Here is a 26,258-nt window from a genome sequence, read left to right as displayed (position 1 = left end):
TTATGTTTATACATACTTTATTCAGTTTATTATAGTGGGCGACTTCCCAGCTAAATGCACAGATACAGGCGAAGTATTCCTGGGTTAACGCAGCAGCCAGTGGGTTACATGGGACTGAGCATCGAGGCCAAGGAGAGAGCACCGAGGTTTCAGGGTCAGACCCGGCCGGAGACCTGAGCCGAGGGGGGGCCAACGTCCCGATACTGGCAGCTGCTCCCTTCTTCCCAGGTGGGCACACTGCAAGGCATAGTTTCAACTTCACACCATTTCACTGATGTCAGGGGAACAGATATTAAAGAAATGGAACCTGGGTCCTGGTGCACCCTAACTTGCTTTGTAAGTCACAAACTAGTGTGTGAACAAGAATTTTAGAATATCCCGCTAACGGTGAGTCACAGGGTGGTTAAGACTCCTTTCCCCCTCAGTGCCTCGTCTGTTTTCATTCCTACCTGAATTCCTGTCCTTAAGCCTCACACCCTGATGTCCAAAGTCTCACGTACACAACAAAAGCCTCTCAGATGACAACAGCTATTCCCAAAGCAGCATCTTATGCAGACAGTCTGTGACATCGAAGAAAGAAAGTGTCTCCGGTTAGCTATCCTCTGTAAAAAGAGTCGTCCCCCCGACCAATGCCTAATCGAGAGCATAATTTAGAAGACAGATTTAGGAAGCGGACTATGGGTCAAAATAGGAAACAAACTCCAAAAAGCTATCGTCCGTGGAGACTGGACCAGAAAATGCCCAGTTCACAGATGGTCTCACTTGAAGACTACAGAACTGTTGCTCACATAATTATTAGAAACATATTGGAGTCTACAGCTGATAATCTGCAAACGGCTGGGTAAAACTCTGTCTACAGGAATGAGATGGTCAGTCGAGCTCAAACCTTCTCTAACCCCCAGGAAAAATGCTGGATCGGAAGGAGAGTCGCAAGACCTACAGCCTTTCAAGGGCAAGAAAGGCCTGCCAGGATGTCAGAGGTTCACACACAATATTACAATTTTAATTCTGAAGGGCACCTTGAGTCCCACTGGTCACTTTTCTGAATTTATCTACCAGGAACAGACTTGACATCTGACTGGGATTTAACTTTTTGGCAAAACAGAAACTTTGGTCACAGCCACAGTTCTATAAAAATGTGTTAACGAGGTTATTATTTCTGATTAAAACAATATTTTTAGCAAGTGATACATAACAGTAACAAGAAAGTAAACATCTTCATATCTAACGCAGGAGCAAAAACTCTTTACCAGCAACTTGTTTTAAAAACAGCGAAAGAGTCAGCAGTGTTTATAAACAGTAGAGAGTTCTCTTAAAGGGAATCAGAAAAATAGCAAAATAAGGCACAGCCTGTATTTGTGTTAGGCAGTAGTGTTCTTTCTGGAAGGCACAAATTGGAATCTGACTACCCAGAGGTTTAAAATGAGAGTAATGTCGTATGACGAGGACAGCTAACTTGGAACAAACTTCCTTCACTGGAATCACTGGCAGTTAATCAGACAACATTACTGCCAGGTTATTACACTCTGCAACTTAAGAAGTCCTCTTCATCAGCCCATATGTAAATCTGAAAAGGCACTGTGCAAAATGGGGGCTGGGCTGACTACACCTCTAGTTTGGAGTGCATATTACAAAACAAAGGCACATTTCCTAGAAAACAAACTTTACAGTCACTAACAGAAAATAATCATTTTAGATATAACAGTAGGTAAGCTTGATAATATAGCAGGTTCTAAATCAAAACTCTTGAAGAGGTTTCTTGAACAGCAGGCTGGACTTTCACTGGTTCTTCAGGAAGAAACACTCCACACTAATAAGCAGGGGAGATGCAAAAAAGCGGAAAAACAACAGTTTAGTCTTTCAGTGCAAATACAGAATAAACATCAAACGCTGCAGTCTAAGTGTGAACAGAAATTCAATTTCTGTCCAATTTCCTATTAGTGGCTTCTCTACATTGTTTGGAGGGCTAGAGGAGGCTGTCAAAAAAAGGATGCAAGATATATTTCTTTAAATAGTTCTCACGCACTGGGCTACGAATGGCAATGGGCTGTTCCAATATTGTATATAGTAGCAGTAGTAATGATCATAATAATAGTAATGATAGTTGTGTGTATATACATTTATTTATATAACTATTATTATTATATGCCAGGCACCATCCTAAGCACCTTTTATATATTAACAGCTTTGGCCTCATAACAAACATATGAGGTAGGTACTATTATTATCCCCATTTTATAAATGAGGGAACTGAGGTTCAGGGATATTAAATTACTTGCCCAAGGCCACACAACTGGATGGTAGAGCTAGGGTGGATCACAGGTAGTCCATGCTTTTAATCGCTAGACTACACTATTTCTCATAAAAGGAACTCTCTGATGAAAATATATTCAGAGAGAAAACTTACTTCCACTCATTCAGTGGATATGAATAAATTTTCTCTAACTTCAAAGGATTAATGTTTGTATCGGAAAATCTCAGACTCAGCACCCAAGTACTTAAAACACTTAATAATGAAAACAAAAACCTCTGGGATAAACTAACATCTCCGAGGGAACTTTTATTTGCAGTTCTTGTATATGCAGTCAACTGTGAGCAGAGAAGACTTCTGCAGCGAGCTTGGAGCAGGAGAACTCACCGATGATGATGATGATGATGACGACGACCACGCTGGCCCCTATCGCCCACATCTGTAACGACACACAAGTCCAGTTCACACTCAAAACCAGAGACTAACGCGCTTACTGAGGAGTATCATATCATATCGTTCTAGTCACAGAAGGAGAAATTAAGGTGCACCACCACCTGAAATATTCATAATTTTTAAAGCCTAAACTTCATGTTCTCAATTAGGGCCTGGAAGTTACTTATCTGCTTTTTATAACACGTTCAAATGATTTGTGGTCCCTAGATAGGCCTCTGTGTATACCTGTTTTCCACCTAAAGAAGGGCTACTAAGCCTGTCCCGTGTGTCAGAAAGTGTCACCTCCAACCCAGGAAGGGATGCGATCGCGGCTGTGTAGCCTCTGCTTTGGGCCGTGCTCCTCGTGCGCTGCTTCCTGCCCTTCTGTGGCGCCCGCTGCGGCTTTCGAGCGGCTCCTTCCTTTGACACTGGAGCCGTTCCCAGCCGCGTGGAGACTGACCGCCTGTCCAGCCCTCTCCTGTCAATCTGCGTGCAGGTCTCTGCTGGGGTGGAGGGCTGGAAGGGGCTTAGGTCCACAACTGATTTGGGGCACTCCCGTTCTACATGCTTCTGAAGGTTGGCCCCAGAACATGGAGAATTCCCAGTTGTGGGGACAGGAGGAGGATATGCAGTCAGTGCTTTAGATTCAGAGTCAATCCACACTTCCACGTGAGGGAAGGCAAACTCAAGGTTCATGAAAGTCCAACATTTGTAGCCTCTGTCTACCCTGAGACTACAGAGCGTGACTTAATGTAAAGACCAATTAAAAGCGAACTACCTTGCAATTCTTCCACCAGTATTTTCTCTTCAGCTTGGCAGCGCTCGTTTCAAACTGGGAGGCCCCTGCCTGCAGCGCATCTGCACGGTCATCCAACTCAGAGAGCTTCTGATCTCTTTCCAGCACCTTATCCACGTTGACCCTCATGATGTCCACCACCTGACGAATACGATCACGCTCAGTTACACGTAAAGGAATGAAGAACAAAACTCCTCAGTGAAATTTACTGGCGTTTTTTTTTTTTTTCAGGTGAGCACTTTACTACTTTGAGCCAAACTTTCATTCAAAAAAAAGAAAAAAGGGCTCACCCTTTCAAGTTAAAAACACACAGCAAACTAGGAATAGAAGGGAACTTCCTTAACATAGTAAAGGGCATCTATGGAAAAACCCACAACTAACACCCATGCTCAATGGTGAAAGACAAGGAGGCCCACCTTCACTACTGTTGTTCAACATTGTACTGGAAGTTCTGGCCAGAGAAATTAGGTAAGAAAAAGAAATAAAAGGCATCCAAATTAGAAAAGAAGTAAAGTGATCTCTATTTGCAGATGTTTCCATGTACAGAAAATACCAAAGTATCTACCAAAAAACCCTACTAAAGTTAGTAAACAAACTCGGTAAAGTTTTAGGGTACAAGATCAATAGCCATAAATCAGCGTGCTTCCATACACTAGCAATGAAAAGGAAATTAAGAAAACAATTCCATACAATAACACCCAAAAGAATAAAATACCTAGGGATAAATTAAACCAAGGAGGCCAAAGACTTGCACACTGAAAACTGTGAAACACTGCTGAAAGGAATTAGACCTAATGAAATGGGAAAACATCCCATGTTCACAGATTGAAAGACTAAATATTTTTAAGAGGGCAGTACTCCCCCAAGTGATGTACATATGTATAGATTCAACACACTCTCTATCAAAATTCCAATGGCTTTTTTTTTTTTTTTTTGCAGAAAGGGAAAAACCAATCCTCAAATTCATATGGAATTCCAAGGGGCCCTGAATACCCAAAACAATATTGAAAAAGAAAAACAAAATTGGAGGAGTCACACTTTCCAATTTCAAAACTTGGTGCTGGGACAACTGGACAGCCACTTGATGAAGCTGGACCCTTACCCCAAATGCAAAAATTAACTCAAAATGGATCAGTGATCTCAGTATACAGCTAAAACTATAAACCTCTTAGAAGAAAACGTAAGAGTAAATCCTTGCAACTTTGAATTTGGCCATGGATTTGACACCAAAAGCAAGAGCAACAAGAGAAAAAACAGATAAATTGGACTTCATAAAAATTAAAACCTTTTGTGCATCAAAAGACATTGTCATGGATGTGAAAAGACAATCCACAAGATGTAAGAAAATATTTGCAAATCATGTTATCTGACAAAGATTTAATATCCAGAATATATAAAGAATTCTTATCAACCAACACCAGAAACAGACTACCCAATTAAAGAACTGGCAATGGACTTAGATAGACATTTCTACAAAGAATATATACAAACGGCCAACAAGCACATGAAAATATATTCAACATCATTGGTCATTAGGAAATGCAAATCAAAACCAAGATGAGTTACTAACTCATACTCATTAGGATGGCTATAACCAAAAAAATGGAAAATAACAAGTGTTGGTGATGATGTGGAAGAACAGGAACTCTTGGACATGGCTAGTGGGAATGTAAAATAGTACAGCACTGTGGAAAAGTTTGGCAGTTCCTCAAAAAGTTAAACATAGTATTACTGTATGATCCAGCAATTCTACTCCTAGACCCATAACCAAGATAAATGAAAACAGGTGTCCACACAGAAACTTATATGCAAACGTTTATAGCAACACTATTCATAACAGCCAAAAGGTGGAAACAACTCAAAAATCCACCAACAGATGAATGGATAAACAAATTGAGGTATCCATGTGCAATGGAATACTACTCAGCCATAAAAAGGAATGATGTACTGATAAACGCTACAACTTCGATGAATGTAGAACATGTGATGCTAAGTGAAAGAAGCCAGACACAAAAGGCCACGTATTGTATCCCTTTTATATGATACACCCAGAATAGGCAAAACCATAGCAACAGAAAGCCAATTAGAGGCTATCATTTGGGAGGAAGGGGGAATGCGGAGTGATTACTAAATGCATACAGGGTGTTCTTCAGGGATAAAGAAAAAACTGAAACTAGACAGAGGGAATGGTTGCATAACACTGTGAATATACCAAATACCCCTGAACTGTGCTCTTTAAAATGGTTAATTGTATGTTATGTAAATTTTACCTCAATCTAAAACAAAACAAAACAACTCTCTTTAGTAAAGAAAAAGGACCCAATTTGATTTCGTAAGTTAACAGAAGTTTCATGTAGGATGGAATTAGAATGGGTTTCTCAGCATGAAAATGTAAAAATTTCAGAATTAAAGTCATAAACAAAACCTTCAGACCAAAATATTACCATATGATTTAACAACAGAATCTAACATTATTTAACTCTGCTTTATAAGGCAGCTAAATGCAGAAAGACCAAGATATCCTTGTTCAGCAGTGATAGCTTTTAACAAAACCTTCAGACCAAAATATTACCATATGATTTAACAACAGAATCTAACATTAGTTTAACTCTGCTTTATAAGGCAGCTAAATGCAGAAAGACCAAGATATCCTTGTTCAGCAGTGATAGCTTTTAGGACTATGGAAATATTAATACTAGCTTGAATTTCTCAAACAATTTTCCATTGTAGGTCTGCGTATATAGGGCAGGACAAAAGATGCTCTGAGGGTCTTCTAACTCAAGAATTCCACAGATACGGATCTGCTGGGCTAGAGCAGTTTCCCAGCACCTGCCTTCTGCACGTCAATAGGCAACAATCTACAGAGACTTGCTGGACTGGGTAACTAGTACGTCATGCTACTGGAAAAAGAATTTTGATGAAAAATCTGGTCAGAAGGATTGGTCCTGGCTTGCGCAATCTATAGGCCTAATCCTTAAAATTCTATTATCTTATTTTATAAAGTGGTTCTTTTTTCTTCTCTAATTTTTTATTTATTGTGGCAAAATATACATCATAAAGTGATTCTTGAAGGAATGTTCTGAGAGGAGAGCCTGTACTTTAGGTATGTGATTCGGTCACAGGAAAACAAGCTTGAAACCAGTAGGACATGACTTCTCAGGAGCTTAGATAAGGGCTTGCAAAACAGTAGCGGACAAAAATTTGTTACATTTATGACAGTCAAAATTTACTTTACATTCACACTTTTACGATCCTTTTTCTAAACAGAGCTATTCCCAGAGTGTTCCCATGTTGGCTTATGATTCATGTTTTCAGCACTTCTGGGCAATACCTCATCCACTTGATTCTGTGTCTGCTGAAGTCTTCTACTACTGCCAGAGGCAGCACTTGACCCTGCAGGTGCGCTTGTAGTCCTGAAACATGTAAAGACACAAGCGTGAGTAAATTAGGATTCCGAACACACTTCTGTAAGTATGAAGATGTACTGGAGGAGCCTCAGTGTTAGGAATTTCAGAACTAAAGCAGAAAAAGAAAATCCTTCCTGCAGCAATGAACAGAGGTTGAAATGACACCTCTTCTAATTCCTCTGTAACTTCAAAGATTCACCCACGTGTTCAAAGGGACCAAGGTCTGAAGTGAAGGTTTAACAGGATCTCCTTTGTATCACTGAAGGACCAGATCCTAAGATAGATAAACTCTGCTTTCCCATTTTTTATCACTTGTTTTAAGACCTACACCTACTTAAAGGCACTCAGTACTCTTCTGAGCTTTTCACTGTGGCAAGAATGGTCTTCATAGTTATGAACAATTATAGAATGCCCTTTTTCCAGTATGGAGAAATAGATTCACTTAGAGAAACAGAGTCAGAAACACCAGGACGTGGGGTTGAGGGGGCGTCAGTGGGAAAGGTAAGATGAAGCAATGCTCCCTCTCTTAAGAAGTACTTCTTTTAAAATCCTCATCGAATGCTTTATTTTTCCCCCGGAAAGATCTTTTTTGACCACTCTGGCTTTGAAGTCCTAATTGCTTCCATGACTTGGTTGGCAATGCTTTGGTGTTTCAGATACAGAAATATATCGCTTTGCCTTCTCTAATAAATCACAGACTCCTGTGTCTTACAGGTCTCTTCCCCATGTCTTGCATACAACAGCCACTGACTGATTCACTGATTCAACCGACAGTTATTTTATACCTACCATGCGTCAAAGACCAGGGATGCGGCAGATCCCAGCCCTGCCCTCAGAGAGTTTATTGTCTGATCGATAATAGCGAAGGGCCATGTACTGGTGCATTTTCTCCAAGCATTTTCTCATTTAATCCTCAAAACTCTTTGAGGGGGACACTACTATTAACCTCATTTCAAAGATGAGTAAAGTAAAGTTTAGAAAGTCCACACCGCTGGCTGCAGTGGAGCCTGTGTTTAGACCAGGTTCTGTATAATTCTACGGATCTAGGTTTTAACCACCGCGATCTACCGGAACAGCAGCCTCAAGCAGGAACACTCCAGAGGAGTGTCCCTAGTTCCTGGAAGGAACCCTGCGAAAGCACCCATTCCTTCCTCCTCTGTAGGTGACGAATGAACAGGTTGGAGGGGGGACAGGGGGTCCTGGTGAATCTTGACACTTAGCGTTCTCCGAATGTTACCAAAGGCAACTCAACGTTTTCAAGTACAAGAATGCTTCTGCTTAAAAAGAGAGCAGAGGCGCAAGCTCTGCGCCAGACTCCACTCTGACCGCAGGTGCCTCCACACAGGGCCCAGGTCTTTTCCCTTGCAACCTCCGGAGCCCAGCCCAGGCACCAGGCAGCGAGCAGGCTCTGCAGGACGAGGGCAGTGGTCACAGTTCCCCTCAGTGAACTTGGCGGGGGAGGAAGGGAAAAAGGGGAAGCGGAGGGGCGGGGGCGGCTCTCCCTACCTCCGTAAAACCCCGACCGCCCCGCCCTCGCCCCTTCCGCGTCCGCCCGCCGGCCGCGGGGCCCTCCCGGGCGGCCGGCGGCGCCGCGGGACCGACCTGGCCCGTCTGCAGTCTGCACCCCCGGGGCGGTCGCCCGCCCCCAGGCCTCGGGAGCCCCCGCGAAGGCCCGCGCGGCCTGCGCCAGCCTCCGAGAGGCGGCGGACTAGAACCGGGCCGGGCGGGGGGTCCCAGCGGCGGGCCGCCGCCCTCCGGGCCCGAGGCCGCTCCGCGTCGCGCCGTGTCACTCACATTTTGGCGACGGCGGCAGCGGGCGAGGATCGGCGGACCAGTGCAGCGGGACCGGAGACCTGAGACCTGAGACCTGGGCGGAGCGGCGGCGGCGCGGGGGCGGTGACGTCACCGGGATGGGCCGGCGGGTGGGCGGGGCGCGCGGCCGCTAGGGGGCGCGCCGGAAGAGGCGGGGCGTCTCGGGCGGGGCCACCGCAGAGCGCAGAGGCAGGTTTCTGGGTTGTAGGTCCCTGTCCTTAACGCCGTGTGTACGGACGCTGAGGCACGTGGTGCATTAGGCTCTTTAAAGGGACTGTGCAGATAAATGAAGATGGGGGCATTTTACATTATTCTGGGCCCGTGGGTCATTTCTCTGGCCCTGACAGTATTGGAGACAGCCCATGGGCTTCTGCTGAACGTGCCGCATTAACCCGGTGGTCCTGGAGACCGCCATATTTTCCCAAGAAAGTTGTCAAAATGAGAGCGGAAGTTCATTCAGGGTATTTGTCACGGGCGTTGATTGGATTAGGTTCCCTCTCTTCGTGTGTTCATTTGTGACACGTATATTTGTCACTGCACAGACCTTATTATAATCTGTTTATGGGAGCCTTGACATGAGGGACTGTACTTTCTACGTTTCTGTATTTCCGGACCCCCAAGCACAGAGTAGGTCCTCAACTTTTGATTTCGGGTTGAGGCTGAGGCAAAAATCTGAATGCAGTGAGTTACTGTGCAAGGTGTTTAAGTTGTTACTGAAAGTATTCCTATCAACATAGGCAACTCCTACATTAAACAAACAAAACACCACAGAACACCAGTAAGTCAACTGGCAGATCAGATGAGAAGTGAAAATAAACACCAAACTGTCTTTTCCAACTCTAAATGGGATAATTTGAAAAGGGAAATATTAGTGTATATTAGAATAAACAAGAGAGTGTCACAGAGGAAGTGAGATCTGAGTTGGGTTAAGTAGCTAAAAAGAGAACTTTCCAGGCATGGGAGGAACAAACATCATGAACAAAGAAACAGTGGACATGGACATGGTTTGAACAGACCAACCAGGGTGTGCAGGTTGGGGCATAGGTGAAAATAAGGCCGAATAAAGATTGAAGATAAACAAGAAAGGCAAATGTCATTTCAGTGCAGTGGGTTGTAGAAACCATCAAGGCCTCACGGATCTGGGAGATCTATCACGCAAAATTTGTCTGGCAGCAGCAGTGGGATGGATTAGATGGAAGAGGGACCACCAGGGAGACAAGATGAGGCTCTGCATTGAAAGGGAATGAGACTGATGACAGAGCTCTTGGAAAGGAAGGCTGGTATTAGTAGTCAGCTGAAAAGTGCCTTTTAAAAAACTGCAAAGGGTTTTAACTGAAAAGGTGAATTTAGATCGGTGTCTTTATCTCTCCGATAACTGCACTTAGTCAAATGACTGATAGGTTGAGCGATGCCTGAGAAGAAAGTTGACAAGCAAGTGTTTTAGGAACAGTGGCTCCACTGAGAAATTTTGTCTTTTCCTGTACAGATCTGAAACTGTGTAACATTCACGGTCAAGACACTGTATCGGGATAGAAGGAAATATTTGAAATGATTTCATATGGTGTGAAACGTGCTGATCACCTTGGATTTCAATATCAGTGGAGTTGAAAGCAAAACACACATAGTATGGGGAAATTTTCTTCATTTTTAATTTACAGCAGAAAGAATATAAAGCATTCAGAAAACATTTTCCATATTTTAAGGGCAATTCAAAACATTTTGCATGGTTTCCAGCAGCTGAGTTCTTCAACAGATCCATTGATTCAATGATGCTTTACATGCACAGTTACAAAAATAAAACTTACAAAAAAGAAGACATCTAGACTAGTTTTACATGCAAGTCTCAGGGACCCCCCATTGGGCGCCAACTACTGTGTGGAACTGCCATAAGCGACCGTGCAGCCAGAGAGGGTTCTAGTTATTGTCTCGATTTCGTTCACACAGTACAGCTGATTTCAAATGGGTAACAAGAATAGCAATTAACTCTTCAGGAGACAGAATAAGATTAGCTATTAATTTTATAATGAAATCCTACTCCTGGCACTTGGGAATTCAGATTATCCAAGAAAGCTGCGCTTACCTATCGTCTTATATTCAAAAATGAAGATTCACAACCAAGAAAAAGCGGTCAGAAATGCTTCGTTTCAGTGGAAGTGCATTTGTACCTCACCTGGGATTCACAGTTGTACTGGTAGGTTACATGGGTAGGTTTCGAACCTACTTCTATGCCCTCCATAAGAACGCTCCTAATTCTATGTCAATCTTTATCTTTCAGATTTTCTAACTTACTCAGCTAATAATGTAGCATGTGAAACATAAAAAAAAAAAAAAAAAAAATGAGCGTTAAAGCAAATCCACTGAGGTCATTACTCTTGTCAAAAGATCGGTTATTTGTACCAAGATGGAATAAACATACCCAAATTCAGTATTAATAAAGGATATTCTGAAAGAGCTGGCTTTCACATTCTCTTCCCGTTGATGAATGCAACTTTGTGTCTGTAAATTACTCAGTGTCCTCCTATAGGTCAAATTGTGTAAAATAATAGGTATTTGGGGGACTGCAACAGCTGCAACATAACCCACACATTTAAAAACAAAATTGAGTCAGGTCAGTTTACAAATGTACAGGTGGCTGCTAGTTGTGGGGCTGTCACTGTCGTCAAAGCTGATCACAAGCAGTAAGACGTATACTGTACAAGTAATTCGAGGTTGGCAGTGAAAGGAAGTAATTAAAAAACAAGTACAATTATAGAAAAGGCACCAAGAGCACTGACCCCAGTTGTTACCACAATCTTTTTGTATCTACCTTCCTTCTAAGACACCAGTTTAAAAGCTGATTTGTGAATATTTTTAGGCTTCACAACAAGCCTTGAGTTTTCACTTACAGTTGGCAGCCAGAACCAAGGGGGAAAAAACTAGTCTCTCAGCTTTACACCAACTGATCCTGAAACTTAACCTGGGAATTTTAAACTGGCATCAGCAAATGCGAACTGTATTCTCTCGATTTAACATTAGTAGTTGAGTTGTGAAAAGCATCAGATTTCTTTGGCTCCTTATGTGGAAATAGTAATCATATACCATGACATCCCTACGAGACCAGTTTGCATTCTTTTAATTTGTAGTTATTTTTTGTGCAATATTTATTACATTTTCTGATTTCCAGCAGGAGATATGAAAACGTGAGTCATTTTCTACTTTTCATCCTATTTCTTTTGTCAGGTTTTGACCGTTCTAAGTGTTCTTTGTTGGAGTGAGTGGATGGTGTTAAGCAATATACTGATTCATCTCATGATTATCTGTTTAGCAAAAGTAACTTAATTTTTTTAAGCAATATCAGCATTCACATTACTTGGCACCATTGGCAAAAAAAAATTTTAAATAAAATAAAATAAACTCCTGGTAGCCAAAATTAAATGTAAACATACCCTTTTTTTTTTAAAGTAATGTTACTCTGCCTTTTTTCCTAAGTCTTAATACAGTAGCTCTTTTTTTTTTTTTTGCAGTTTAGTCATGCTTTAGCAAAATGTTCTTCTAAAGAACATTTAAAATAAAGTACTCTTATAGTGAAATAAAGTTTTTTTTTTGTTTCATTTTACAGACCATAGCCACTAATGCTTTGCTTTTGTTCATTTCTTTTTTCTTGATTTCATGCACATATCTCTTTGTTTTAATATATACAATATATACAAACAATACATCCACATTTTTTCTCGCTCATTCAGACAAAACTATACAAATAATTTTATCTTGCCATGTTATTGACCTTTGTGAATAAAATATTTAGCAATTAATATAATCCCTTTCAAATATTTTCTCACTTTCCATTTCTACCTTCTATATATACACAGAAACTGCTCAGGTTGGATGAGATATAGCCAAAAATATGGAATTTACTGGCCAGAACGCAGCACCACACTGATCTTTTAGGTGGCAAATGTCCAGGCAAGGTTTATGATTCCTTAGAATGACTACAGTTTCCAAGGCTACTAAAAAAAGCTACATGCTTTACCAATTCTCTAAGTAATTCTCATTGCACATGAAAGTAAGGCAAAAAAATTAAAGTGCTGAACATGAGAAAAGGGACAAGATGATGACTACCCTCGCAGGTTCTTGGGAGGTGGTGGGGACAGAAAATAAATTTAAACTCTGTACGCTGTTCCTCATCATTTCCCACGCATTACCCGTTTACCACGCACCCGCCCCTCTGCAAATTTCCGCAAGACATTAATAACCTGCAGATTTTAAAAGTTGCATTAAGTGTGCTGTAAAGATTGAAACACAAACAGACAAATTAAAATCAACTAAACACAGTGAAGGAAATGAGAACACACGGACCCAATAAAGATTTGTATGATCTAAGCCCTCCACTGAGAATCAATCCCAAAGATTCAGCTTCTTGGAAATAACTGACAGGTGCAGGAACAGCATTCTCTTTGTTGCTAGTGCATCCCCACCTTTTCTTATCTATATTTTTGGTATAAATATTTGTACAGTTCCACACGATGTTTGAATACAGCCCTATGTGAGAAGGAAGACGGCTTCTTCCTGAGAGGAGGAAAGCCTCTTTCGATTCCTCGTGGTGTCTTGTTTGCCCATGATCCAACAGAAGATTGAATTCCAAGATGTCTTGCTGATCAAATTAAAAGTTGTCCATGAAAGTGCAAATGCAATGACCAAAACATTCCTGTTAAAATCCTGCAGCTCATCTCCCCAAAACTGCAGAGGGATTATGTTGTGTGTGTGTGTGTGTGTGTGTGCATGTGCGTGCATGCGTGTGTGTGTGTGTGTGTGTGTGTTGTCGCATGTCTCTGCTAAAAACAGAAATGAAAACAGTCTGAAAAGCAGTGTCACATTGCTAAGGGATGCTGCCGTATGTCTTCAAGTTCCTTGGCCTTTTTCAATTCTTTCACTCTGGAAGAGAAACAAAACAAAAGACCAGGTGATAACTATAGAGTGAAACTGTCACCACATAAAGGAAAGGGCAGGGCCATTCCCCCGGAAGTGAAAAGCCAAGACAAAAACCCTTCTGAGGATTGATGGCAAAGGAAACTCCTGTGAAATTGCTGGGGAAAATATTCCAAGAGGAAGACTGGGACCCTTCCTGAAACTTTGCTCTATATCAAGACCTCTAAACACAAAGCAAAACCGAAGTTGACTGCATTAAATGAAGTGTAACAATAACATGCACATTGTAGAAAAAAGTTCATTGCTCAAATAACTTTCTTTTTAGCCTGGTGGACGCCTGTTAATGCCCTGTAATTCCACAGGATGCAAGTTAGGGAAACTGCACACACATTTATTTAGCTTTGGCTATACCTAGGGAGTAAGTTGTTGTTTTGCTCACAGACCCAAGATCGTGAGCTGTCTTGAACCTGATCACTCATCTGCATAACTCTGATTTCGCTCATGTGACGTGCGGTCTTTATGACTTTCAGAATTGCTTACTTTCCTCCCATTCCACATTGTAGCCTTAAAAGATGTTCAGGTCACTCCCCCCAGCCCCCCAGATGGACAGCAACAGGGTGCAATACCAGTAAGGGACTTTGTTCTGTTTATCAAACATCTTGTAGTAAACAAATTTCAATTGCTATAAATAGAGTCATGGAAAGTTCACATTGGCAAAGTATTTGTTAATGACCAGTTTCAGTCGATATGTTTTAATAGAAAAATTTGCCTTGGCTTTTCAATATGGCCACTTGATGCAGATGGGGTACCCGGGAAGAGATTCCAAGCTGTAAGAATGTATTTATTTCTCTTTATGGACAAATAACTAAGAGCTTGCCTGACTATGAGAATGATCAAATGCAAATGTGACTTTAGGGTCTCACTTCTGAAGTCAGTGTATGCCCTGTAAGTCACAGATGGTTTGTAGCACTGCATACCATATAATAACGTTTGCTAAAAATGGGTGTGAGAGGATGATTTTAGCCAAATAGAAGTGGCACTTTCTCAGGACACATATACTCTACCTCAACAGCAAGACAAGAAAAGAATCTGATTTGTTTTCCTAATATGGGCCTATACTGAGGTCAATAACTCCCAAATACAGTTTTCTGGTTCTCTACGAGTAGGGCCTCTTTGTTATCTTAAGTTATACCAGTAAATTTAAATTTTATTTTAAAGTGAATGCTAGTTTCCTTTCTAGAGAACACTCATGTGGAAAGAAAACATTTTGAAAAACCAGTAATAAGTTACTGCTCTATTACCTAGGCTGGCATTCAATGGAATGGCATATGTACTATAATAGCAATTTAAGAAAATTATATTTACCACCTCCAAGCAGAATCGTTTCTGAGAATTCTGCCAAGTTGATACAATCTCTTCAAAGAGAAGATGCTCTCTTTCAGAAAAAAAGCTTTATCACTTTATCAATACTAAAAAGAATTATAATGTTTGAAAACGTACTTATTTGTCTGATTATTTACTAAATACACCAAGCTCAGCTTGATCAAACAGTGTATCTTCGAAACTATTAAAGCCTTCTTTCTTAATAGGTACATTTAGAATACATTGTTATATTCGTAACTGGATCCAGGTATTATTTAAACTTTATAATTAAGTATACTATGGATTATTAACTTTTCAGGTGATTTGGATCATATTGCAGTACAGAAATGTGCATCATTATAGGTCCCTAATTTTGGACATGCATACTTGATAAATGGCTTTTTAAAAATTGAAACATGCTATATTCTGTGTTCAATTTTTAAACATGCAATATCTATACTAACAGCCCTTTGGCTGGAAAAATGCAAGGCATGCACTGATGCCACCTTTACTTCTGGGCATGCAATGTATCTGTACTTGTGCAGACCTCCTTGCTGAATTATGGCAAAATGTGCATGCTACTTCAAATACGACATTTTATTTCTGCACTAGTACAGGACTCATTCACAAATGTGCAACAGAGACTCCATCGCTGATGAGATTTCTAGAATTTGCAGAATTCTGAACTCAAATCCTGAGAGCATAAATACAAAGATCTCCATTCACAATTTTGCTAGCGTGAACAGGAAGGCTTTAAAAATCTTAAGTTCATCACTGGGATGAAATAAAAAGGAGTGTGAATTATGAACCAGAAATGTTTCATATAGTTTCATACCAAAGAATCTGTAATCAGCTGGTCACGGTGGGTATAACATAAACTTTTTTTTTTTTTTTTTAGTTAAAATGGTCACATTTGTTTCTGCAGTTTTTTTGGCAGTTTCTTTCTGAGCTAATTCAAATGTCAACAAAGTTTTCACAAGGTTTTAAAGTTACCACGTAAATACTCTGCTATAAAGCTAGTGCTAGCCTCACATAGCATTAAGTTAAGGAGAGATGCACGTCCACACACAGAATGACCACGATCGTCTACTCAGGAAAAATGAGACATTCCAATTTTCAGACATTCCAATTTTCAGACATTCCAATTTTCTAGGCTTTCCTAACTCCTGAACTCCACTGGAGAATTTAGTTTTTGGTTTCATTGTGCAGTTTTCACAGTCTACTAGCATTATAAGTACCTAATATTAAAATGAATTAAATGGCACAGGAATTTTTTTTTTTATGGGAAGTTGTTAAAGGAGAAATTAGGAAAAAAAAGAACACTGATGTTGCAAGAGCTACATGGGTTCCTTATTATGTGTTGTCTTATGTAGTCCTCACAATATCAGAATCGTCTCCAGTTCATAAATGTAGAACCTGAGATTTACAGGAATTGAGCAACCTACCCCAAATTATATAGTTAATAAATGGCAGAACGGGGATTTGAAGCCAGGTTTGTCTGACTTCACTCCTCCACTCTGCTGTCTCAAACAATATCTCAGGGCAACAACAAGAAAAAACATTTTTAAACCCAATTCTTACTTTACTGGTTTTCCTAAAAGTCTGTACAAAAAAAACATGCATTTGGAAAATTTCCATGGCATGAGATGAGTACATTGTTGAAACTGATGATAACAGTTACATTTTCTAAATTCTAAGACGTCATCCTTTAAAAGACCCTATGTTGATTCTATTACAATGTTTTAGAGGAAAAAAAACACCTCCACATAAAACGTACTTATGAATTTTATGACTGAAGTAGATCTGAAACATGAAAAGAATGGGTCTAAGAATCAAGGCAACCGAAGACTTTTAGCCTCATTCTCCAATTTGCAGACCATGTTGGTGTTCACTTAGCTCTGCAAGTTTAGATGAACTTGAGAGACTTTTACAGTCTGCACTACTGAAATCACAAATGGAGGTTTATGTTACTTGAGGGTAGATTATTAGGATAAGACAGCGGTGCCTAATTTTTTGTTTTGTTTTGCTTTAAATCAAATGTCAATTGGATAAAATATGTTTGACTGTTATTCTGCCTCCAAAGAAACAGAAAACAATTAATTATATTCACTGAAGTGAATGAGAACAACATCTGATACTAGAATTTTTGTTAGTAAGTTCTAAGAGATAGATGTTTCAAATCAGAGTGTTTCAAATAGTCAAAGAAATTTGTGGCCGCCTTGTCTCAGTCATTCAAGACATGAATAATGATGAAAAGGCATAGGTTAGCTGAAAATGCCTCTACCATGAGAAAGATACAAGAAGTTTAACAGTTATTATCTCTGGGTAATTTTCCTTGCTTATTTGTATTTCCAAAATGTAGTACAGTGAGTATGTGTTTCCTTCATAATAATTATTTCTGCTTGTCATTCTTTTTTTTTTTTCAATCAAATCAAGTTCAGAACAGAGGAAGGACTTTGTGGAAATGTTGATAATGGCATTGGCCTTTAAGGATGAGTAGAATTTTATTTATTTATTTATTTATTTATTTATTTATTTATTTCGCAGGCTCAGCAATTGTGGCTCACAGGCCTAGTTGCTCCGCGGCACGTGGGATCCTCCCAGACCAGGGCTCGAACCCGTGTCCCCTGCATTAGCAGGCAGATTCTCAACCACTGCACCACCAGGGAAGCCCTGCTTGTCATTCTTTAAAAAAGTTTCTAAGATGTTTTTCTATCCATCTGTTACTACTACTGTGTCTTACAAATGTTGTATTCATGTGACATAAAAGAACAACTGAAAAGTTCAGTGGAGGGGAAAAAAAAATCAATTTTATAGACCAAAACCAAAAATCGATTGAGCTAGTTTCACTGATATTACCTATATTTTAAGTATGTTTTCAGTGTGAAAACTTGGTAAAGGTGGAGCAGAATTTTTGAAATTGGAATGATACTTGAAAATTCTGTACCTGTAGTCACCATATCTATAGAACTGAGAATACAGAGGTCCAGTAAACTTCTGTTACGTTACGTTACACAAACTCAGCTAAGGGTTACTGAGTTTTGGATTCTCTTAAAGAATTGTAAGTGTTAGCCTCATTCAGGGCTAGGAAAGAACTGAGTCTAATAATGTCCAGGTTATCTAAAAACAAATCCCATGATAACTACACTTACTTCTGAATTTCCTCACATGGAAGACAGGCAGAGCAGTCTTCCTTGAGACTGGGAAGAAAATTAATACAAGATAGAAACTGTAGCTTCTGTAGGCACAAGGCAATTGCTACTATAAGGAGAGCTGCCAGGACCACATTTCTGAACTGCGCATCAGTAACTTGGAAAATGGTACTCGTGTTACTGGCTTGAATTACGGTAATTAGAATAGCAAGACTTTGACCTGTGACCATCCAACTATTAAAATTAAAGACAATCCCAGGATTTCCCCCAAGCATTCTACAGGCTGAAAATAATCTTTGGGATATTGTTGCAGTCTCAACCCAAACCCAAACCCAAACCCAAACCACGTTGCATTGTAATGTACTGAAGTGATGTGGTAAGCAAGAGCACTGAAAGCCAGCAGAAGCCCACGGGGTTTCTTTCCATCAGACGTCCCATGATCATTTATGGATAAATGAAGTAGGCCTGCTTCAGAGACTCGTAGCAAACAATGGCTCCATGATTAAAGCATTAGGCAAAGCGGCTTCGTTAACATCTACTCAGTAATGCTCAGCCAGAGAAATGTGTCATGAGTCAGTGGATTTTGGCAGGTATATTCTCGCAATGCTGGACGTCAGAAATATACAGGGCAGCCAGATGCGGCTTTCTGCGTAGTTACCTGTTGCTCTGAGAGCTGCAATAGCTCGTGGGGGGGGTTTAGGAAAAGAGAGGTCTTGCCATTTTCCAGAAATCTCATTTGGATTGCAAAACAAAAAAGACAGAGAGGCCCAATAAGAATGACACAGAGCGTGTTGTCTGCAATGTAACACACGCCACTGTGTTCCCCAAAGATTCATTACCTAAAAGAGGCAAGTAAGACAGAATTACTTTGGAGATTTAAATTAGATGACGCATCCCACCTTCATTGCTTACTCCTTCCCGAGCAGACTGGGCCACTTGGAAACCACACCTCACGTCAAATTTAACTAGGGAAGTGTGACATCCAGGCTGTTGACAGAGCACTGTTACTTTTCTCAAACAGTTCACTTGCAGGCATTGTTAGAGAACTGCCCCTTGGACCAATGTGTAGAGAACAACACAAAAAGTCTAAGTGTGACCCGCAGAACTTGCTAGTGACCCACTGAAGATATTTTGCAGGGCTGCTCTCAAGAATCAGTGCTGTCAACGCTACTTACCAAGATAACTAGCAGCATCTGGCCCGGTTAAGTGTTTGGAAACCCAGTTGTCAAATAGAGAGAAAACCTGTTGTTTAAAAATTGGTGACCAGAAAGTGTTATCTCTTCTGCCTCCAATCAGGGCTCTTTTTATTCCAGTTGGATGGCTTCACCCACCTTTATTGAACATGGGTAACTAGGCCAGCAATTTACAAGAAATCGGTTATTTCAATACCAGGAATCCTACTGTTTACAATACCTGCAGGGACTGATTTAGGTTATAAAGCCCTCTCACAGAAATCTGATCTCACTGGGGAAAGAAGAAATTTGTCGAAGGCATTGTCCTTTTTAGTCTCAATACCTGGAGGACAAACCTGTTATGTAATTCAGCTCTTTACTATTTCCTTTACATCTGAGGCATCTTGGTTTTCTGCTGTAACACTGAATAACACCCTGTCAAGATATTCAAACTCCAACTGGAATATAGTATTCTCAGCCAGTGCACTTAAATATTCCTTCAACCTTAGAAATCCTTCAGTCATTTGCTGAAGTAGTAAAACACCTAAGTGAACTAAGAAAAATAATTAAAACTGTTGATTCAAACATGTCTCTGTGTATAACGTTTTCTCTCGACAAGTTATTGTGTCCAAGACAAAACAAATCCCTTTGACGGTATTAGGAACTGGATGACTTCATTTTAAGTTACTGGATAAATTAGGGGCTAAGTCTGGAGGAACGACTGAGTGAAAATGAGCTGGCTTCGGTGAAGACCATTTGGTGCTTTTTCTTAGCTTTCCCCGAGACTGAAAATTTGAAGACACATTGGTATTTTCTGATTGCTCTGCTGCTGGAGTTAGCCAGCTGGATCCTAATTCTGATAATTGATGTCTCCTCCCTTTTTAGACATCCTTCTGCTTCATTAACTTAAAAGTTGGGGTCAAATCGTGTTTTACACATACTGTACCATAAAATTTAATTCTTCATTTTTCAAATATTATCTTCGGATATGTAAACCTTAAATGTCTTAAATATGGTACACTTTATACGTTGGTAAGTATATTAGCTTCTTTGACACAAATTCCAGGAATATAAATCCTCCTCAGAGAATGTCCTGCCTCCCAAGAGTAACTTCAACTTGGGGACTCTTGGAGGACCATCGTGACTTCTCCGATGGACAGAGAAGACGAGAGATCCTACTGGGAATTAGAGAAGACACAGCTAAGCTATTCCTCAGTTCATTCATTGGAGAAAAATGACCACACTGGAAGAAACCTGAAAGCTTCTGAGTCCCTCTCTCTCAAACCCCCTAAGACTGAGTGGCACAGAGGATGTTATGAAATTCCAACTTTCCATGCATGAGGAGGAGTTTTAGGAACTCACAGCAGAATGAAGCAAGCATTCAGGAAGTTAAGGTGGGGACTCTGGTTGGCATGGAAAAGCACTTTTAGAAAACGTACTCTTAAAAATGATCATTAACATACCAGAACCTAACAGCCTTCAAAAGTGCATAAGCAACCACTTTTACTAAAATGTTGGATCCTTGCAGCGGACGATATAAATTGCATATAACATGCAAGATACTACAACTTATAGTTAAATTGAATACTAGGGCATGCATCTGTTCTCTTGGAGGTTTTTTTTTTTTTAATGGAAAGAGATATTATCTATGTATGCAGAGAGAGAGAGGGACTAGAAAAATGGACATTTGTGTCCCCCTTTTCTCTTATATTTCAAACACAGACATCACTGAGCCAGCTCCACTACATGGGACCGGAAATATTTTAATTGTAAGCAACTGCCTAATTCTAGAGAGGTCTGACTAGTTAAATTTACAAAGACAAGTAGCTGCTTTATTATTTTTTTTTTTAACAAATTTCTCCTTCAGTGACTATCCATGGTTTTCAATAGATGAGGCTTCAGACCTTTTACAGGAATCAGGTTTTGATTTAGGAAGAACTTATAAAAACTCAATTCTTCTATCACCCCAGGTTGGCAAACTACAGCCCATGGACCAAATCCAGCCCAGTGCAGGTCTGTGTATAAATACGGTTTTATTAGAACACAGTCACAACCATTCATTTTTGGATTGTCTGTGGCTGTTTTCATGTTTCAGTGGTAGAACTAAGTACAGTGGTTCCCCCTTATCCATGGTTTTGCTTTCAAGGTTTCAGCTACCCATGGTCAACTGCAGTCTGAAAACAGTAAATGAAAAATTCCAGAAATACATAATTCATGAGTTTTAAATTGTGTGTTCTGAGTAGCATGATGAAATCTCACACTGCTCCACTCCGTCCTGCCTGGGACGTGAATCATCCCTTTGTCCAGCGCATCCACACTGTATACGCTACCTGCCTGTTAGTACAGGAGAAACAGTGTGTGTACGTACACATATACACAGCGTTCGGTACTATCCACGGTTTCAGGTATCCACTGGGGGTCTTGGAACGTATCCCCCATGGATAAGGGGGAACTACTATATTGCAATAGACATTTATTATCTGGCTTTTTAAGGAAATGTTTTTGGACACATGCCTTAAAACATAGTGAATAAATATTACCGTCAACATAAATGTAGTGATATGGGAAATGATCTCTCCAGAGACATTAGAAGTTTGAGATTTTTTCTGAAGCACGATCTTTTCTCTGAAATCTTGCAAATGACTAAATACAGTATTAGTGTAAGGTAAGAAGGGAGGGTGTTGGATGTAGCTGAGTTGATAGAGCTAACTGCCATGTTATATTTTACCTTATTTTTTTGCCATGTTAGATTTTTTTTTTTTTTGGCCACGTTAGAGTTTAAATGCATCTTCTCTTAAGACAAAAGTTGTCAAGTTAATCTAAATTCAAGTCTGATTTTGGTGAATTCAATTCCTGGCTTTTAAAAACCAGTTTTCTGCCACTAAACCGTTTATTATAACTTAAGATGTGTTATAGTCACATCTGCATACTTACAAATCAGCATCACATTCTAAGATCTCACGAACACTCATAGTGTCCGTTGAACACCTACTCACTATCATTTTCTTTAAAACACAAATTCTCTCGGAACATCCACTCTTGACTGCAAAATAGAATATACAGATTTCGGACACTTCACACCACCCTGTCTTTCTTCAGTGCTGTCATTAAATGCTGGAAGACAGGTTTGCTCTCTATTTGATAATGAATATCCTGAGTTGGTTCAGAAAGGGCAGCTCTGGGTACTGACTTACCTCACAGCACCAGGGAAAGGGAGAGTTAGAAAATGAAACTATGTAACTCTAAACAAGAAATAGATGAGTTAAAAGAAAAACATCAGTATTGCCTAGTGAGCCTTTTTCCTTTAGAAATTTTGACACGGCAGTAGTTGAATTTCACGTGGCAGATTATTTTCATCGCAAATAACCACTTGCTTAAGGCTTTGTTCTAGTGCAGGCTTGTTTAGATTTAAACTTGTCCCACCAGCCACTGTGTTTTTTTACACTGAAGGCTTCTCCCACCAAGTGCTACGCATGCCCTGCGGTGGCTTCAGAAGGCCCTCCCTTTCACTTGCTCATGCATTTGTATGTCTATGGTTGTATGTGACTGTTTTCCTGTTGTATAAAGTAGCAGTGTTAGTAATTAGGGTTAGTTTTTATCTTATTTCATTCGAAATGGATGTGAAACTTTACGGGCATACCTAGACTGCAGCCCCATGCAAGCAAGCAAAAAGCAAAATATTGAAAATGGAAGATAAAGAGAAACTGGCTAGCAGGCAGCTAAACTCACCCTTTTGTACAGCCTATGGTCCACCAGGGGGCTTTGGACAGTAAAACAACACCAAAGAGCTATTAGCACGTGAGGGTCACAACAGAAATCTTATAAATAGCTTTATTTCAACAAAAAAGACTATAAAGTGTTTTTTTGTTTTTGTTTTTTTGGAAAAAAAGAAAAGGAGAGTGGTGGTGGCATATGTGAAATGAGCAGGTAGGAAATTCACCAATTTATTTTTCAGTCTAAAAATGTTGGGGTCCATGACTGAGCAAAATCCTTAAAGAAATGGGACACTTCTTATTGATTCCTGAAGCCATTTCCTACCTACCTTTTCTGAGAGGGTGTCACATGAGGTTTCCTATTTTAATGCTTCTAGGGGACAATACAGATGACAGTTTCTCTTAAAATAATATTCAATAACCCAGAATGGCAACAGGGTGACACTCATTCTAGGGAAAATGAGTTCAAACCTCCAGGATAGATTTTTCAGGATTTCTTCAGGTTCCTTCATTGAATATATGGGAATGGAAAGTGAATAGTGACCTTACACAGTCAGTAGACAAAGGTTATTCCAATTTGCCTGCACATTTTTCTAGCATCTGGAATATCAAAGGGCAAGTAAAGAAAAGAGCCAGTAGGGGTCATTGTTTAATCCCAAATAAGGAACAGAAATTCAGACCCATAATCTGATGCTCTCTTCATAAAAAAACCTTCTTATTAGCTTCATGAGGTTATTACTGGTTAAAATATGGACCAAAGAAAGGCAAAATCCTCAAGAAATGCTTTTCTACTCGTTTACAAAAGGAGAACTCTAAAAACATGAGTGAAACGATTCCTTCGTTCAGCCTTCTGTGGGAAGCAGCCTTTCAGGCGTTTATGTTTTGCTTAAATATCTTACCCTCTCAATTCACTCAGTTCACCCAATGTAAACACGGTAGGCTTTGGCCAAAAAAAAAAAAAAGAAGAAGAAGAAAATGAACATGGGACTTTATGTAATTCTGCTCACAATGACCAAGGTGGCATTACGTATACATATTTTCAAAGTTTGAGGATAAGACCAGAAGAACCAAGGAGAATTTAACTTGTGAACATTTGTTTGACGTGGCTTAAGGAAGAGCCATGTTGAGGCGATTTCCTCGAAGATAAAACCTGCTAGGAAAGTGTTAACCACTGACTCAGCAGTGCTGGATTGAATCCTCCTGGGTTTTTTGTTTTGCAGGAGGAAGAGGAAAAGCGGAGAAGAGTGTGAGCACGTGTGAGAATATATGGAAAAGGACCCAGGTAAGGCCTTGATATTTTCACCAAAGGAAGAAAATCAACTCCTCTGTTTGGCTGCAAGTCCCCTAAGGCTAAATCAAAGGTATGAGTAAATAATAAGGAAAAGAGACTGACTTTGGTAAGGCCTGGAGGATTCATTTCATTACATCCTGGCCATGCCGCACATTCTGATATGCATTTCCTAACAAGACTTGCTATTTCAGAGTATTGATATGGGCACCTCATTGCTTAGTGTCACTGCGTGGTGGAGAGCAAATGCGCAGCGGAGGAATACGGTAAATGTGCATGAGCTGCCCTGGCAGCATTCTAGCTAGACAACACCTTATATAACCTAAAAAATGTTCCTTTAAAAGTTGTTATCACTGTGCATGTGTGGTTCTGTCCACGTTCCCTTCCATGGTCATGTAAACGAATTATTTTGTTAATTTAAGTAAAAGTGCACACAAGTAGCCAGTTAACCCCTAGTAAGTCTCAAAGTTAAAATACTGTCAAAGTTAGCAAGTAGACAGTTTGAGGGGAAAACAAACTAAAGTGAAACCTCTGCGGAATCAAACTGCACCTGGACACTCGGGCTTTGGGTACAATTAAACAGGAAACAGGGAATCAGACGTTAAAGAGCTTGCTTTCAAGTTTGGGTCTGTAAACTGCATAGCTCCCGATGCACAGAAAAGCGACAAAACTACGTGGAGAGCCATCTAAACACAGCTCAGACGGCCAATGTCACAGAGGTCAGGCCGGAATATTAACCCAAGTAAAGAAAAGAAAAACACGGTTCACCAGCCCCCAAAATCTGAGTTAAGGACCTCGTCTTCACCGAGGCATCCCAAACTCAGGAAAACAAAGAGAACCCCCCCTGGCGTAGCTCCGCAGGAAGATGCTGGGGTCACCAGAGTCCACTTCTAGTCGGAAATGCGCCTCCATCTCGGGTGCGTTTCCTGCCCTGCCCAGTTTCATTCTGACCACCTCTCTCCTGTTTCTCATCACAGACTAGCTGGAATTGATCACTTGATGGAGGGTGTTATCTCTGACACGGCCAGTAGAGGGCACCAACTATTTAGTGGAAATTCTACATCAGAAAATTTGGATGGCATGAGTGGTGTCCCATCCTTTCCTTCAGAATAGAAAACTCTGTGTCTTTTCTGTTTGGACGCACGTTAGCACAGTAAGGGTTTAGAGTGAAGAACACACGGCTAAAGAAAAATCTGGAATGAAAAGTCAGTCCAACTAAGTTGTCCTTGCACCCAAATTGAAACAAAAACACTGGCACGATCTCCGTGGTTCAATCTCTACACAGCATTGTCTGGAACAGCGACCGGTATTCTCACGGCAGCAACTCAGTCCCTAGTTAAAGAGTTCTGTCATCCTAGTGTCACTTGGGACGTGTACCCTGATTATTTGTGTGGGATTAGCTTCACCAAGGAGTTCATGAGTGGTTAAGGCGATGAGGGTGGTGTTATTATTCTCGACGAGGAAAATGTCGGGATGAGGGCTAATGTACCTGTGGCGACAGCGGCGTAGAAACCTCATGATTTTTCGAGCAGCCTGGTCCTGCTTTTTGGTTAGCAAACTGCTCCTGAAAAAGCCAGAGTATGAATTACCGTCACGAGAAGGGTGCTGTAAAGCTTCATGTGCGAAAGCTGAAAGCAGGTCAGCGGTGAGAGAAAACTCTTAACCAAACAGTTTTCAGTTAAGAAAACTCTTAGCCAAACCAAAACTCAAACCAAACAGTTTAGTTAACCAAACTCTTAACCAAATCCAACAGCATAAACCTATTTTATGGCTCTGAGTCTGGGCATCACTGGGAGACAAGGAAGGAGGGGACTACAGACACTTTCTCCTACTTGGAGGGAGATAATAGAAAGACTAAAGATAAGATGTCCTGTAACTGTTCTTCCCCAAGTCTTTATAAGCTCGTTTGTTCAAAAAGGCATTAGACAGACTTTCTCGGTATAGAAATTGATTCGCCTGTGTTTGCCG

The 26,258-nt window shown here is 40.4% G+C and overlaps 2 protein-coding genes across 9 annotated transcripts in view; both read right to left on the bottom strand.

The window, feature by feature from the left end:
• VAMP3 (vesicle associated membrane protein 3) lies at nucleotides 1–8,793 on the bottom strand. The gene is made up of 5 exons (XM_057529032.1): nucleotides 8,681–8,793; nucleotides 6,811–6,892; nucleotides 3,462–3,620; nucleotides 2,639–2,690; nucleotides 1–1,810 (listed from the first exon to the last, which is right to left on the bottom strand). Coding segments are annotated over exons 1-5 (315 nt in total). The 5' UTR covers nucleotides 8,683–8,793; the 3' UTR covers nucleotides 1–1,790.
• A 1,529-nt stretch (nucleotides 8,794–10,322) lies between these two features.
• Nucleotides 10,323–26,258, bottom strand: part of CAMTA1 (calmodulin binding transcription activator 1) — an 888,068-nt gene continuing 872,132 nt past the window's right edge. For all 8 annotated transcript variants that reach the window (XM_057544799.1, XM_057544797.1, XM_057544798.1 and 5 more), the window contains 2 exons: nucleotides 25,780–25,854; nucleotides 10,323–13,609 (listed from right to left, as the gene is read on the bottom strand). In XM_057544799.1, the coding sequence (XP_057400782.1) occupies nucleotides 13,546–13,609; nucleotides 25,780–25,854 (139 nt within the window). In that variant the 3' untranslated portion in view covers nucleotides 10,323–13,545. The remainder of the gene's footprint in view (nucleotides 13,610–25,779; nucleotides 25,855–26,258) is intronic.

This window comes from Balaenoptera acutorostrata, chromosome 1 (assembly GCF_949987535.1).
Source record: "Balaenoptera acutorostrata chromosome 1, mBalAcu1.1, whole genome shotgun sequence".
NCBI classification, from domain to species: domain Eukaryota; kingdom Metazoa; phylum Chordata; class Mammalia; order Artiodactyla; family Balaenopteridae; genus Balaenoptera; species Balaenoptera acutorostrata.
The sequence above is the reverse complement of the archived record's forward strand: the minus strand, read 5'-3'. Positions and strand labels throughout refer to the sequence as shown.